Below are 14,790 nucleotides of genomic sequence, written 5' to 3' on the forward strand. Positions count from 1 at the left end.
AGGTAACCATAATGATCCATCACAAAAGTAACATTCATTAAAGAGGGTCTCTGAACACTAGAAGTTTAATCTATGTATGTCCATAAAATAATAAAGCACCTCATTTTTTAAAATATTTCTAAAGATATATATATATGCAGAGATTGTACTCCTCCCCATCTTTCATGATGCAAATGTTGTATGAGTCAAGAACACACCATCGATTCAACTCTCTTTTGAAACATTCATAGTTAATACATCGTTCCACAGCTCAGGTTTTAATTTGTGCCAGTGTCTTGTACACAGTTTTAATCTGATAGAAAGAAATTAGCTTTTGCATTTACCATTTACAGACCGCGAGAGTTCAGCCTGTGAACATCCACTAACCGATACAAATCACCACGCCGTTGCTGGTTCAATGGGATGCTTGACCTGCAAGAACAAATAGCATATTATGTTTGCCAAGTGTTTCCGAAAGCTATTTATCAGCAGAGACTGCATGCTTGGGGGCATAAAACATAGCAATTCCTGTAAAGATCACAGTAAGAGGATCCAGTTGCTAATTGCTTCAAGAATCTAAGACGAAACCTTTCTGATTTTAGAATCAAGGTATGGATTAACCCCTCACTGTTTTATCCATCACGATCATGTTATTTGAACTATGAGTTTGCCTTAAGAACACTGTGCATCACATACTCTATAACCGAAACATAATTGACTTCTGATGCCAGATATCATAAAGGTAATTTTTTCACTGGCAGCCATGCGTAATAACATCAGTTCTTGCAATGCCACTAGATTTGATGTCAAATTCCAAAATTAATGTACGGTTATATTTGCATTATCTGATCAAGATAGTTAGCATGCAGAATTTTCATCATCTTATTGAGAGCAAGATTTAGCAATGATAAAAAATTTCACTTTGTGTGAAGATATATACCTTCTGAGTTCAATTAATGAATAGTCGACCTCTTCTACAATGATTGCCTCCTCATGACCTGCCATTGCTATCACTTCTCCAAACTGATCAATCCACATTACAATACAAGAAGCAAAAGAACATGCTATCAGAATTAGGAAATGATGACAATAAAGGCGGTACAATTCAAAATTAAAAAGTAGGCAAACGACTGCAGCATTTCAAATGCATATATTTTAGATATCCTGACTCCAAGGACTTCCAACAGCCCTTAATCCTCCAACATATATATGCACGATACTTTGTTCTTCAAATGATACTTACAGGTCCAACAAGTGTGGAATGACCCCAAGCAATGTAACAAGCACCAGTGTCTCGAGCAGGGGAACATGTAGCCACAAATAACTGAAAAAAAGATGCAAAAACATAGAAGTCAGCTGACTTAGTTCTAGTAAATACAAGGAACTATGCTGATAAAATTTTAGTTATCTACATCTGAACTAGGCGAACACTATCACAAACACATTTAATCACTTCATGGAAGCTAAACTGTCCGTACAAAACCTCCCTGAAATATGTGCTGTTCTTCTTTTCTACTTGAATTGATACCTTCAAAAAAAGTTTTCAGACCAAGAGAAGTTATTTCTCAAATACAATTTAGGTGTAGAATAATACATGACCAAAATAGTAGTCATGCTATTATCAACATAGAATATTGGCAGTCACAATATATTAAATGTTAGCTTGATTACAGGACAGAAATAAATAAAAAATGGAAAATCAATACGATGAATCATAGAAAAATAATAAAAATTGAAGGCAAAAACAAGAATGGATTATTAAAAGCAAACTACTGTAGAACTACCTTTTTATGCTGAAGATTGACAGATGCATCAAGACATGTTTTTTGCATTAAAGGAGACATGAAAATTGCACTAAAAATAGAAATTCAAAATTAGTTCTCTATTATTTCCAATGCAGCAAGTTGAACATCTAAGAGGTAATTACCAATGAAATTGAAAGTTGATGAAATCTACAAAAAAAAAATTTGTCAAACTTACTTATAAGCCTCAAAGGAAAACAAAGAAGCCATATTCCAAATGAATCCACCAAATGTCCCATCATTCCAAAACTTCTCCTTAACTTCTTGGTTCTGAAGCCACTTTCTTACAAGCGCTTTTTTTTTACTAGTCTATCTTGGTTAATGGTCCGACCATGTATATATATAAATATATATATATATATATATATATATAAATATAAAAATATATATATATATATATATATATATATATTTATATATATACATGGTTGGACCATTAACCAAGATAGACTAGTATATTGATTGATTGATGGTAACTACTGAAAATGATTGGTGCTTATTTATGTTGGAATACTTGGAATGGAAGAAACAAAGTTGATGTTTGATAGAGGTACAGCACCCAACCATGAGAATAATTTATCAAGAATGCAAGCTAGTAGGAAGTCTGTGGGAGCCATTGTTAAATTGCCGAATCCTGTACAGAGTATTTCATAAGATATTTAGAGAAGAGAGATAGAGGCCACCATAAATTCGATGATCTAAAGCAATTTTGATGGAGTAATTGCTAACAGTACCACCAACAGTGAAATTGGTCAAAATTCAGAAACAAAGGAAATTTTGTTAAAACTATTTCAAAATAGCAGAAATTTCTCAAAAATGCTAAAAATAAAAGCTTTGACACCAAGGGAAGATTCAATATAGGCTAAAAATTGGCTTTGGCATAGTAAGGCGGAAGATGAAGCTTTGGCTATCATGAAATTGGAACCAAAATATTGATGCTGGTGCAATGAGATTGAAGTGCAACTTCTCAAACATCCATAGCTCTAGCACTGAGGTGGTTTGATCATTAGTGGCATGTGCCCAAGCTCTTATGACTATGAAGCTCTGACTAATGACATATAATCTTCTCTCTATAATCTCATTTCTTCTGATTATATGGGTTAGATCATTCTCTCATTCAATAATATCCTCTAAATGTTCCCTTCAGCAATGCAACTGTTACACGTCAGAAGGAAAGTTCAGTGCACCTGATTATCAGCAGCCCTGGAATGAACAAAAAAAAATTATAAGTAAACAAACACAGAAAACAAAAACCAGATTTTCACCATAATCTAATAACAAACAGGACACCATGGCATGAAACAGTTAGCCTGAGGCTTCAAAGCTCATTCATTTGGTCAGGCACTTTGTATTCCAAAGATACCTAAACCAAAATCTCCACATTGGCCACTGGCTCTAAAAACAATAAAAAAAAATCTGTCAGATTGTCAACCTGTCAGACATCGAGTCATCGACAAATGTAACTAGACACTGAAGCTAACCACAAAAACTGTGTGAAAGCATTCATGTGCAAAATCCTCGAGCAGGTGGAGCATATAGACATCTGTGTGAGAGAGAGCAAAAATGTCTACATGTCAAAGAACTAAAAGTTCTCTTCAGGGTATTGTAGATAATAATAGATTTAATGTATCTTTTCTCTCACAAGTAAGCTGGATTCAAGCTTTCTGATTGAAATTAACAGTTTGATAGTAATTCATAGGACTACAAGTGATTTGAATTGGATTATATGATTTTAGGTGGAAGCTCAAGTGTGCCTAGAGCAAGTATCACATCATGTTCAAATAACAAACTAAATGATACAGAAAACAGCATGTGATCTCTATTCAGATGTTCACCCAAGACTTTTTAAGATATTCTCCTTATTTATTACTCAAGCTCTTAGCTACCTGTAGAGATTCAAATTCTGTAAAATGGGAGGGAGCACCATCACCTTCTCTTTGGAAGGTGTAGTAAAAGTAAATGTGCCACAAAGTGAGGCTCCTAGGAGAATATCACTAGTTAATTCCAGTGTCATGAGACAACATCACTAACTCATTAGAAGTGTTTCTAGTTTAATGACAATTACAATCAACAAAACCATAGTTGTGTTTTGCATGTCATATCAATATCCATGGATTCAAGTATCATAATAAACCAATCATGCCAAGCAGTATCGCACAATTCCAACCACTTCTGAATACACAAAATATGCTTGTAAAATACAAAAATATACTGAAAATTCAAATAATTATTAATTTTTAGGTTCAAGAATGCATATCAATATACTAAATTGTACAATACAGACAATATATCAGCCCCCTCTCAAGACTGCTAGGTTGTCAACATCCAATATATAACTATATGAACATTTCATCATAAAGTTTAGGTGTGGTGTGTAAGAATTGATTCAAATGCATATTCAAATATATTATGCTCCAAAACACAAATAAAATGTCATATTTTGCCAATAATTACCTTGCCCTTTGCATCAACTCCCAGAGTAAGGAGCCAGTGGAAATGTTAAATGCCCCAGGATAGCATAGCAAATGAGCACCTGAAGTAAAAAATTACCATCTCCCAATTATTAATATATTTAATTTTTTATTAATTATTACGAAACTACTAAACGAAACCAGCATTAGTCAATTAAAGCAAGATATGATATTCCTAGAAATACTATGCATGAAATGAAAGTAAAATGCAGGCACAAACACAATGATCTTGTTAAATATTGAGACTTCTCAACTAGGTTTCAAATATCAGTTGGATTAGTATTTAGTACTACCAATGAGTATTACTACCAAAGAATATTTATTGTCCAACTGATATTCAATTTTTTTAATCATTGTTTAGTGATACTAATGGTAAAAATCATTATACCATCTGACATTCCAGTTTCAAACCAGTCCAATAAGGTGTCCAAACAGATATCAAACCAAGATTTAAACCTTGCTATCCAATAAAAGTCTATGCTTTTAATCTTGGCATATGGCAGCGTAGGCATGACACAACAGCAAGGTTCAACCTATGACTAAAAGAGACCCAGCATGAGATGTCCTAATCCTTGCATTCCTCCATACTCTATGGTCCATATCATGGTTTAAAAAACTGGTCAGACCAGTACATGGCGACCAGAATTTACTGGGTTTCCCAATTCGGTTTAAAACCAGTTTTCTTTCTTAACTTGGACAGTTGAAAAGAGGTACTGACAGCTTTCAGTAGCTGTTGGCTGTTTTAGATGCTAAAATTATTAAAAAAAAAAAATTTAACTTCAAACAGGACTTCTCTCTCTTTCCATTGCTTGGACAGTGCAACCTGCCCCTGCCGCTGCCTTTTCCACCTCCTCCTATCACTGCCACTGCCTCCTCATGTCATCACTACCCTTGCTTCATCCAATGATAAGCAATAGCTGTCTCCTCTTCCTTCACATACTCTTCCTCCTTTGATTCCATCTCCTCTTTCTTCTTCTTTGCTTACTCCCTTCTCTTCCTCTTTCTCTTTAGTTTCAGGCTGAAACTTGAAACCTTGGTCCATGCTAAAGGTCATCTTATGCAACAAAAGTGCCTATTTGCCAATAATAACTACTTATGCAGTTCCCAAAGATTCATAAGAAGATTTCTAACAGATATTTGGTTAACTCTGCCACAACTCAAAGCTTCAGAATAAATATTTCAACAAGGCACTATAGCACCAGTTAGTTGATGCCTTGATGGAGAGATAAATGAATAGCTACCAGGAAGAAAATGTATAGTAACTGCCAGAAGACTTCCTTATAGTTCAAAACCAGCATAGTTCAAGTATGAACTGTAACAAAAAAATCAATTCTTCAAGAATTTCCAATGGACAAAAAGCACTGCACAGAGTATAATTATGCCATTGCCAATTAAGCACATATTAAGCACAATTGTTAAAAAGACAAGTTTCATTGAGCTTAATAGGAGATACAGGTTCTTAAAAAGGCAAGAAGGAAACCACAAGCATTTGATTCATCATTCATGTAGAGAGGTTGTGATCTCCTATATGGAATTCTAACTTTAAGTTTCTGATAAAAACCCAACAACACAACATGGCCTTTACACTTGGTCTTTAAACTGTCAAGCTATGATATAAAATACTTTAATTTCGCCATGCACTTCATAGTTACCAGCATAATAGATTCAAAAAAATTAATGGCATACGTTACCTGGAGATGCATACTGATGGTAAGCATTTTCACATATACAGGTTATCTATATATCAGAAATATGTGCAGTAGTCTCTCTTAACTACTCCAAAATTTGAGACGGAAATTGGGAGATGACCTTCACTTGAATGAAGAAATCTAAAATTCGATCTATAATAGAAACACCAAAAATCAATGTGATATGCAAGTTTTCTGCCCCATGTGTGGATTATGATGCCCTTCCTAGAATACGTGGATGCCCCTTTATAGTCTTTGTGGGCTTACATCCAACTTGGGATCTAGGATGACCTTTGGTAGGTCCTGTCACTAGTTGCAGGACCCTGTGTTCCTTCTCCAAAAACATGCAAAACAGTCTTCAGTTTCCTAATACAAATCATTTTGGACAGGTAAAGTGTAAAAAATACATAAGACAGTAAAAAAGCACATGCAGGTACTTCAAATATATATTGAATGGACCTCTTGCTGCATATAACATTGCTAGCTCCGGGAAGCGAATGTCATGGCAAATACCTATACCAATGCGCCCTACATCTGCAACCAAAATAATAAGACAGCATAAGTTGAAGAAAAGAATCTATGGTATAGCAAAATGAAAAAACAAGTACCCACTGTAGAAAAATTACAAGAAAACAATAACACAGCTGGCTTTAAACAAGCTCTTTACATGCTAAATCAACAGAATTTCTAACTCCAATACTACAGATAGCTACCTAAGTAGCTGATAGCAATAGGTACAAAAAACAATCACCACACATCATACAGCATTGAGTAGTTAATATAGATAGAATGACCATTGTTTTAACTTTTAACTGATTCCATTAGATTTCTTCAATTATAGGCATTCATATACAGTTTGGAACATGTATAAGTTTGGAAATATATGTTTTGCGCGCAAAATAAACTTCAGTTTAAAGAGCAAATACTCACATTTGACATTGTTGCACAGTTAAAATTTTTTAATTCGTAAATGAACAGCAAAAGCTTCAGACCGCAACTCATAAAATTCAAGAATAAAAAATATTCATTTTTCATATTATATAATTGAAGAATCTAGTAGAATTGAATCAAGATGAAGTTTGTAGAAGCATTTTCAGATAAGTGTATATTAGAAAACGAGACATACAATTCAACAAGCACATCATATGATTAGCAAGAAAACATTAAGTTGATTTGACCATAAAAAGCGAACTGATTGTGCATAAACAGCATGCATCTAAAATGATAAATATATGTTATAGAACGCTAGACCTGTGTCCACTATAGTAGCATGTTTCCCAGCTGTAAGTGTGTTTGATTCCTTGAATGTAATCTCTCCAGGAATATCGATGTCAAAAAGATGTATCTGCTTCATCGAATGTTTTACATTAGATATTGATTAATTTATATCATGAAGAGACCTTTCAAAAGCAACAAAATATAAACAAAGGATATTCCATCTAATTAAGCATATACAACGGAATTAAGTTAACCATTTTCACAGAACTGATATCAAACAACATAAAAGTGAAACTACAACACATAAGTCCACCTGGCAAGAACTGAAACGGAAGCAAGATAAATAGATTTGAGACCCTATTAAGTTTCTTACAGAATTAAATGCTTTGTCAAGAGTGCCTTATGGTATGACTAACAACGGTTCTTCCCAATTTAAGATTATAAGATATCCAGCGTTTTTATCAAAGTGTAGACTTACCAAAGGCAAGTTGCAATAATTTGTATTCTGTACCTTTCTGTGTTTACCCAGGAGCTTTCCATCTGTGCCAAAAACACAGCATGTATTGTACAGACGATCACCAGAACGTTCTGGAATCGATCCACCAATAATAGTAATCTGCAGGCTGCGAGCAGCTTCAGACAGCATCGAAAATGATGGAGCTGCATCACCAACACCTTCGATATCCTCAGCATAAACTGGAAAGTTATCATTTGAAAACGGACTATTCCATATTTCCTAACAAAAATTACAGCGTTCAGGCAATAGGAAAGACATACAATACTGTAGAACAAGAATTAGACGAACATCAACTATCATTCTCCGCAAGATCGCCAACCTAAATATTGAACTGGTTTGAGGAACCTACCGGCAAAAGAACAAGCTGCGCCCCCCTACCGGCGGCCTCCTCGATGGCTTTGCGAGCACGAGCGATGTTCCTCTCCTTTTCCGGCGTCACAGACAACTGGCATAGAGCGATCTTAAACTGCAATAATTGGTCAAGAAGCTGAGCGCTCCGGCAAGAGCAGAGAACGGGAGACGGCAGCAGAGAAAGATCGCACCTTCGAGACAGGCGGAACAGGGAGCGGGAGGGGGGCAGGAACCGTGGCCTCATCGGGCTGGAAGGCGGAGCCTACGGCAAGGGCAGTGGTCAGTCGGAGACAAGGCGGTGGCGTGGTCGCCGGAATAGGCCGATTGATAGTGCCACGGGAAAGGCGGAGGAGGGGTTGACCGGCGGTGAGCAGGGGGGCGGAGAATGGACGGATGGTGAACGCACCTCTCATGGCTCGAGTCAGTGGGATGGACAGTTTCGGTTCGACGCTCGAAGACGGCGGCTGGTAAGATTACTGTCGGAGGATTTTTAGGTTCAGACGGCCAAATAAAAGCAAATGGCATTATTTTCCCCTGCGACTGTCGCAAGATCCTGCGAAAGGCATCTTTGGAAAACAGTGTATTTACCTTACAAATTTTAATATAAGAACATATATCAGTCCAAATAATAAGATAATATGCATAAAAAGAACGAAAAAAATACAAAATACTCCTAATCAAAGTCTGTCATACCGAAACGTACCGTCCATATCGGACGATACGTACCGGTCCGATAGGTTATTGGTACGTGGACCACCCGGTACCGCTACAATGTTATAGTATTATACTATAGCACTACTACAGTATAAAATTGTTCGGTACATTAGAATGTACCGCTCGGTACGCCCTGATGTACCGTCCGATACACCGGTACCATACCATACTAAGCCCGAGTCAAAACATCGGTACAGTACGGTATAACGAACCTTGCTCCTAATATTCTTATCATCATAGTAAATTTGATTGTATAACGTCATAGTTTCAAGTGACAATGAAACTAAATGTAATGTGCGCAAGTGTGGAATTGGATGCCACCTAACAACAATTAACGTAAAAATCTAGTTTTGATTAATTGGTAGCATAATGATATTAAAATTCCAATTGATATTAATACTTCTATGGGAACTTTATATGATCCATTAATGATTAATATGTAAAAAGTTCACATATTATTTAAAAATAGAAAGAAGTTAATTGTGTTTTTGAACTTAAAAAAAATCCATTTTAATGAATCCTTCGTAATCATGCTGGATTCAAATTTTATGGGATTTAATCTTAGAAAACTTCATCTTCATAAACAATTAGGTGTCCTTTGTGTAGATTCCTCCATATTTCTAATCCCCCTCTATTGTCAGAGATGCTGTTTTAAATAAATAAAATTAAAATTATATTACTCCTGATAACAAAAATCCATGATCGGACATAATATATTAAAAGATGATCCACGCACACAGATTCTTCTCTTTATATATCATTCATATCCATGTTTGGATAAGATTAGATCAGAGAGAATCCAATAGTGACAATTAAAAATAAACTCCCTCAGCAATATCAAGCACATAAACCAATGTGTATGTTGCCAATGGCATCAATAGATCTTCCTACACAAAGAACAGGTGACAGTCTTTTTAATTTTAACCTCTGTCTACTTCATAGTTTGGTTTGATTTCATCCCATTAAATGAGCTTACTATATATATATATATATATATATATATATATATATAGAGAGAGAGAGAGAGAGAGAGAGAGAGAGAGAGAGAGAGAGAGAGAGGCAATGTGGGTGACCCAAAAGAGGAGTTCAGGTCATCCAAGCTGACCCCAAAGAAAGTGGAAAGGAATTGGACTTATCCTATGGAGTTATTGAAAAGGCCAACACCAAACCGGTGGATTATAGATTCATTTCAGAAGATGAATATGAGAGAGAAGGAATAATGTTTATTTCTCTGCATAATATATATATATATATATATAACTAAAGTTTTTTTTATTAGTCGTAAACTAATAAAAAAATTATAATTATCATCTGATTGATTGTAATACATTTTGATTGCCTAAGATTTTGGAGTTGATATAGCTATTCTGATTTATTGAGAAGTAGTTGGAGCAGCTTCCAATTAATGAATTTGGTTCCTTTGGATATTGTGGAATTTTGTTCCACATGCTTATCTACTGGAATGTGCTTGCAAATGATCAAACAAGAGGAGCAGATGGACAGGTAAAATCAAATCTGATGTTCAATCTACAGGTTTAAACTTTTAGATAGAATATCATTAATAAATAATTTAAGATCCACTGATGCAATCAATATCATGCTTAAGCAACAGTACAAGACATTAAAACCCATCACTAGACTCACACACCCAAGCTTGCTCCTAAAACCAAAACACCAGGAGCTCATCCATGGGCAGCATTCTGAGTGATGATGAATCCATCTCCAAGCCACTGTTTTGGCACTGCAATAGACAAACTTGCCCATAGATTTCAAAAGGAATTGGCTGGCCCACAACCAAACCCAATCCAAAAAATGAAAGGACAAGACCTTGAGGTCCCACATGAGTACCCACATCATCTCTGGTCTCCTGGTCATTATGATTCCCTGGTTGCTCCACTCTTTAGATCATTATGTTTCCTCTTGTCATCAAGTCCCATAATTACCACTATGTTTCAGTGCTGTGACTAGTAAAGCTTCTATCCTTGGCTACCATTAATAAGCACTGATTCATAGGTGGGTTTGCAGAGTGGGAGATCTCAAGCCAATCAGTGGCTGACACCCACATTACTTCACCGACACTTCAATCAAATTCAGAATGTGCCGATGCCAATCTGGGAAAGATGGAGTATCAGAGACTGTAGCCCAGAAGTGTATAGTGTTAGTAGTATGGAAGAAGCTTAAGGACACTTCCCACCTGAAAAGGGCCACCACATAAACAGCACTTGCAGCAAACTCTTACAGAGAGACTGCAAGTCACTTGGGTCTCCATGTCCATTCTATCATGGCACTCTTGACTCTATGACCAATTCCAAGAATTACTCTCCATCAATCCACTTGCCACTTCGAAACTATAATCTCACCATCTCAGAGAAACTTTTTAACAGCAACCTCCACTTCCTAGTCCTGTGTCCAGAGCAAAAGTTACATTCTTTTAACAACAAGAAAAAAACAATGTTACTCATGTTCATTAAAATCCTTGCTTGGTGATAATGGGACCAATTCCAAGAATTACTCTCCATCAGTCCACTTGTCACTAAAAAACTGAAATCTCATCCTCCAAGAGCACTCTTACACCAAATTCCACCTCCCAATCCTGTTTGCTTAGCAAAAAAGCCATTTTTTCAGAGAAGAAGCAAACTATGTTACTCCTGTTCATAGAAATCCTTGTTTGTGTGATAATGGATAGGAAGATAAATGTAGACAACAAAACAATACAAGAGAAGAATGCAAGAAGCAAGATTGTCATTTTATTTCATACAAAATTCATATCCATACTTGGCTTATATTGGATCAGGAGATGATTCAGCAGTGGCACCTAATTCAACTCCTTCCCTTCCTATCAGAAAAACTAAATTCAGCTAGCAATGACTAATTTATGTATGTACAACAAAAGCAGAAGGGAAAGATCTCATTTTTATGGCTTTCTTTTATCAGTTCGGAGTACCTGGAAAAGAGCCGTCTTTGGCTGAAAGCCTCTTCAAGAACTCGTAGGTGGTGATCATGGTGGTGGCGGACAGTGATGTTGAAGCCCACCTTGGCCCCAGCCCTCGGTAGCACGCCCGCCAACCCCCTTCCTTTATGAGGCTCCTCACTGTTCTGCCGATCGTCATCCGATCGCCGCCGTCGTCCAACACCTGCATCCTCGTCTTGATCGTGTCCAGCGGCATCGTCACGACCGCCGACGTTCCCCCCGCCACCGCCGCGCTCACGCCCTGCACCGCCACCACTGTCCCGTGTCCCGGCTTTAATTCACCGCCGCCGCCCATGTGGTAGCCGATGCAGCCCCAGATTAGCCTCTGAGAGAGGGAGTAGGACGCCCACCACACTGCATTGGATGGCGCATAGGTGAGGATCGACATCCCGAACCCTCGGTAGAGGCCGCGGATGCCGTCGGAGTAGAGGATCTTCTTGAAGGCGTCGACCCCGCCGCGGTACTTGGCAGCGGCTGCGGCGGAACCCTGCACCATGAGGCGTTGGCTGACCACGTCGATGGGGGTCCAGACGACCTGTGCGGCGACAGCCGCGCTGAGCCCGGCGGCGGCGGAGGCGGCAACCGAGGCGGCGGTCTCGGGCACGCCGAGGCGGAGGGTGGCAGCACCGACGGCGCTCTTCGTGGCTTCGAGCGCACCCATGTAGAGGGCCCGCGCGGGGATGGTACCGGCGAGCGAGGTAGCAAAGCCGCGGTAGAACCCCCGGAGGCCCTCATGGCGGAGTATGTTCGCCGCGGCGCGGAGGCACGGCGACGGCGGCTGCGCAACCTGGAGCCGCGTCTTGAGGACCACCGCCGGGTACAGGGTGGCGGACACACCAGAGAAGAGGGCCGCGCCCATGACGAAAAACCGCCACTTGTCGAGCATCTCCCAGTCCACCTCCGCCGGCAAGTGGATCTCCGCCGCTGCCGCACCCGCTTCCTCCTCCGCTTCCGTCGCTGCCATAAAGCTCATCTTATACTCCCAATCCCTGGACGTCTCGTCCACCATCACAAGTAACCCTGATTCCCTTATTATGCACACCAATTCTGCCTCAAATCTAAATCTAAACACAGGAGAAGGTAGCCAAAGAAGACGAAGACAAGCAAAGTGACCGCGGTGTGCTCACTGGGTAATGACGGCGTCAAAGCCGCGAAGAACCGGATCCAACATCCACAGAAAGAAGAAGCGACAGTGGCGAAGAGCTCCCACGGAGAGTGTGCTAGAGGAGCAGTGCAAGATTGAGAGCATAACGAGGTCTCTTTTGCATACTTATAAGACCCTTTGAGGGGCAACGCGTCCTTAGATGTCTCGTGATGACCTGTCGTCGGAAGGAAGGTGGTCACCGCAGAGCAGCCGTCGTGGCGAGCCTTATCGCCGCCCGCTCTCCCGTCCTCACGTGGTCCGTACAACGTGTCACGGCATCTCCCGGTAAGCTCCTCGGCAGCTGTACGTTTCCAACTACCCAGACGCGTACCTGCGCTGTTGTTGGAATGATTGACCGGGGCCCACAAGCACCACGCAAAGCGAAACTGTGGGAGTCGTCCGTTGTGTTCCTCTTTATTTCCCCATCATTTCCCAGTCGACAAACCCAGCTCACGGATTGGCCTTCGGTTGCTGCGTCGGCTGACTAGCACCGGAGGAAACCGAGGAGGGTAGGAATGGGGTGCGACTCCGGTCGGTTGAGAATATTTTGTTGGCGCCATTTTGCTTTAGGATTCGGTGGGCTCGCCCCCCGTCGAGGAAACGGTGGGTCGAGTTGATCAGATCGAATAGGAGCCGTTGGATTGGATGGTCCCAGAGACGAAGAGAAGCCCATAGACCGGTGGGGATTAAGGTCGGCCGAAATGCGTGGGGTTAACTCGAATGGATAAACCCTAATACGATTACGACAAAAAACACCCTGCAATAATGCAACGATGGGTTGCTGCAATGTATCATCTTTTTTAAGGCACATGGAATTCGATGCATTTATAAGGCTTGTGATGCGGATTGCATCACACAAGCTTTTGCTTCTGTTCATCACATCCATGGTTTCATTGAAACGAAATATCAAAGATTGTATTGCAAGATGAACAAGGAGACAGACAAGAAGAGAATATATATATTAATGCTTTTGATCTAAAATCTTCCAAAAAAAAACACTATGATCTTTCTCAGATAAGTAATTCTCTTCCCAAAGATTACGTATCTTCTAAGAAACCACTTGCTAACAATGTTCTAAATCCACATCTACCCACCTTCATTTCCATTCCTCTTAATCACCCTCACTTTCCTCCTAATCCATCCCAATGGTAGTGTTTCCCCCTCTTAACACTATTTTAGAAATAAGTGCACATTCGCTATGCGAACACGTGTCCGTTTGCAAATCTTGAAGCAGATTGACATCACTGGTTTACTTGGAAGCCAAGTAGGGAAGACTCGATTGACATGCACAAATCCTGGATTTTATTGACTCAACAAATAAAAATTACTTGTTTGAGTTCCAATTATGCCACTCTTCAGCTCAAACATGCCTATCTCAACCAAACACAACTGTCGGTACAACAAATAAGCTATTAGGGTATCATATCAACACCATCAGTTCTCAGGTGATAGATACAAATCATTGAAGGAAATAGATCAGTTACACAACTTACAAGATCAAAGTACGTAAGCCACAAGATAATCACAACTCTCAGTAACTCTAATACACTTCCAAAGCATTTCGGTAACGATCAAAAGCCACTGCAGTTTGTCTGATATGAAGCTTAAAGCAAGATCAAAATTTTATTAGTTGGAAGCAGTACATGTGAAAGGTTTCTACAGAAACCCCCGTCACTTCTGGTTTGAGTCTTCACTTTACTGTGAAAACATCACCTCCCAGAAGTACAGAAACCCGAAGAACAGTTTAGCGATTGTTTTTTTACATCTCCAAGCAGACAATCTAAACTTCATAGCAGTATGGGATACAAAAAATGCACAAACATAGTGTATCATGTATTAACAGAGACATATAATCTGATGATGTTAACAATGTCTCAAGTTCCAAGCCTGTTACTTCAACTTTTGCATCTCCCATCCATTTAGATCACATCCTAA

General features: G+C 39.1%; 2 protein-coding genes across 9 annotated transcripts; both read right to left on the reverse strand.

Annotated features, from left to right (window-relative positions):
- Window positions 1-199: 199 nt before the first annotated feature.
- Window positions 200-8,522, reverse strand: LOC103987616 (omega-amidase, chloroplastic). Of its 3 annotated transcripts, XR_010488907.1 has the most exons (11): window positions 8,218-8,522; window positions 8,025-8,141; window positions 7,670-7,894; window positions 7,192-7,285; window positions 6,400-6,474; window positions 4,236-4,314; window positions 2,969-2,984; window positions 1,392-1,507; window positions 1,223-1,303; window positions 920-1,002; window positions 200-411 (listed from the first exon to the last, which is right to left on the reverse strand). XR_010488907.1 is itself a non-coding variant. In XM_009405969.3 (10 exons), the coding sequence occupies exons 1-10, from the start codon at window positions 8,437-8,439 to the stop codon at window positions 327-329; spliced, it is 1,077 nt and encodes a 358-aa protein (XP_009404244.2). In that variant the 5' UTR covers window positions 8,440-8,520; the 3' UTR covers window positions 200-326. The 3 variants fall into 3 exon arrangements, 1 of the variants encoding a protein (XP_009404244.2); XM_009405969.3 differs by lacking the exon at window positions 1,392-1,507 and having other exon boundaries at window positions 8,218-8,520; XR_671911.3 differs by lacking the exons at window positions 1,392-1,507; window positions 2,969-2,984 and having other exon boundaries at window positions 8,218-8,521.
- On the reverse strand, window positions 8,448-13,129 carry LOC135617779 (uncharacterized). Of its 6 annotated transcripts, XR_010488880.1 has the most exons (4): window positions 12,839-13,127; window positions 11,685-12,739; window positions 10,935-11,143; window positions 10,273-10,851 (listed from the first exon to the last, which is right to left on the reverse strand). XR_010488880.1 is itself a non-coding variant. In XM_065118541.1 (3 exons), exons 1-3 carry the CDS (start codon window positions 12,958-12,960, stop codon window positions 8,551-8,553), a joined length of 1,206 nt encoding a protein of 401 aa, XP_064974613.1. In that variant the 5' UTR covers window positions 12,961-13,127; the 3' UTR covers window positions 8,448-8,550. The 6 variants fall into 6 exon arrangements, 5 of the variants coding, with proteins under 5 accessions (XP_064974613.1, XP_064974491.1, XP_064974688.1 ...); XM_065118541.1 differs by lacking the exons at window positions 10,273-10,851; window positions 10,935-11,143 and adding an exon at window positions 8,448-8,579; XM_065118419.1 differs by lacking the exons at window positions 10,273-10,851; window positions 10,935-11,143 and adding an exon at window positions 8,508-8,614 and having other exon boundaries at window positions 12,839-13,129.
- Window positions 13,130-14,790: the final 1,661 nt, after the last annotated feature.

Source organism: Musa acuminata, chromosome BXJ1-1, assembly GCF_036884655.1.
Source record: "Musa acuminata AAA Group cultivar baxijiao chromosome BXJ1-1, Cavendish_Baxijiao_AAA, whole genome shotgun sequence".
Classification (NCBI taxonomy): Eukaryota; Viridiplantae; Streptophyta; class Magnoliopsida; order Zingiberales; family Musaceae; genus Musa; species Musa acuminata.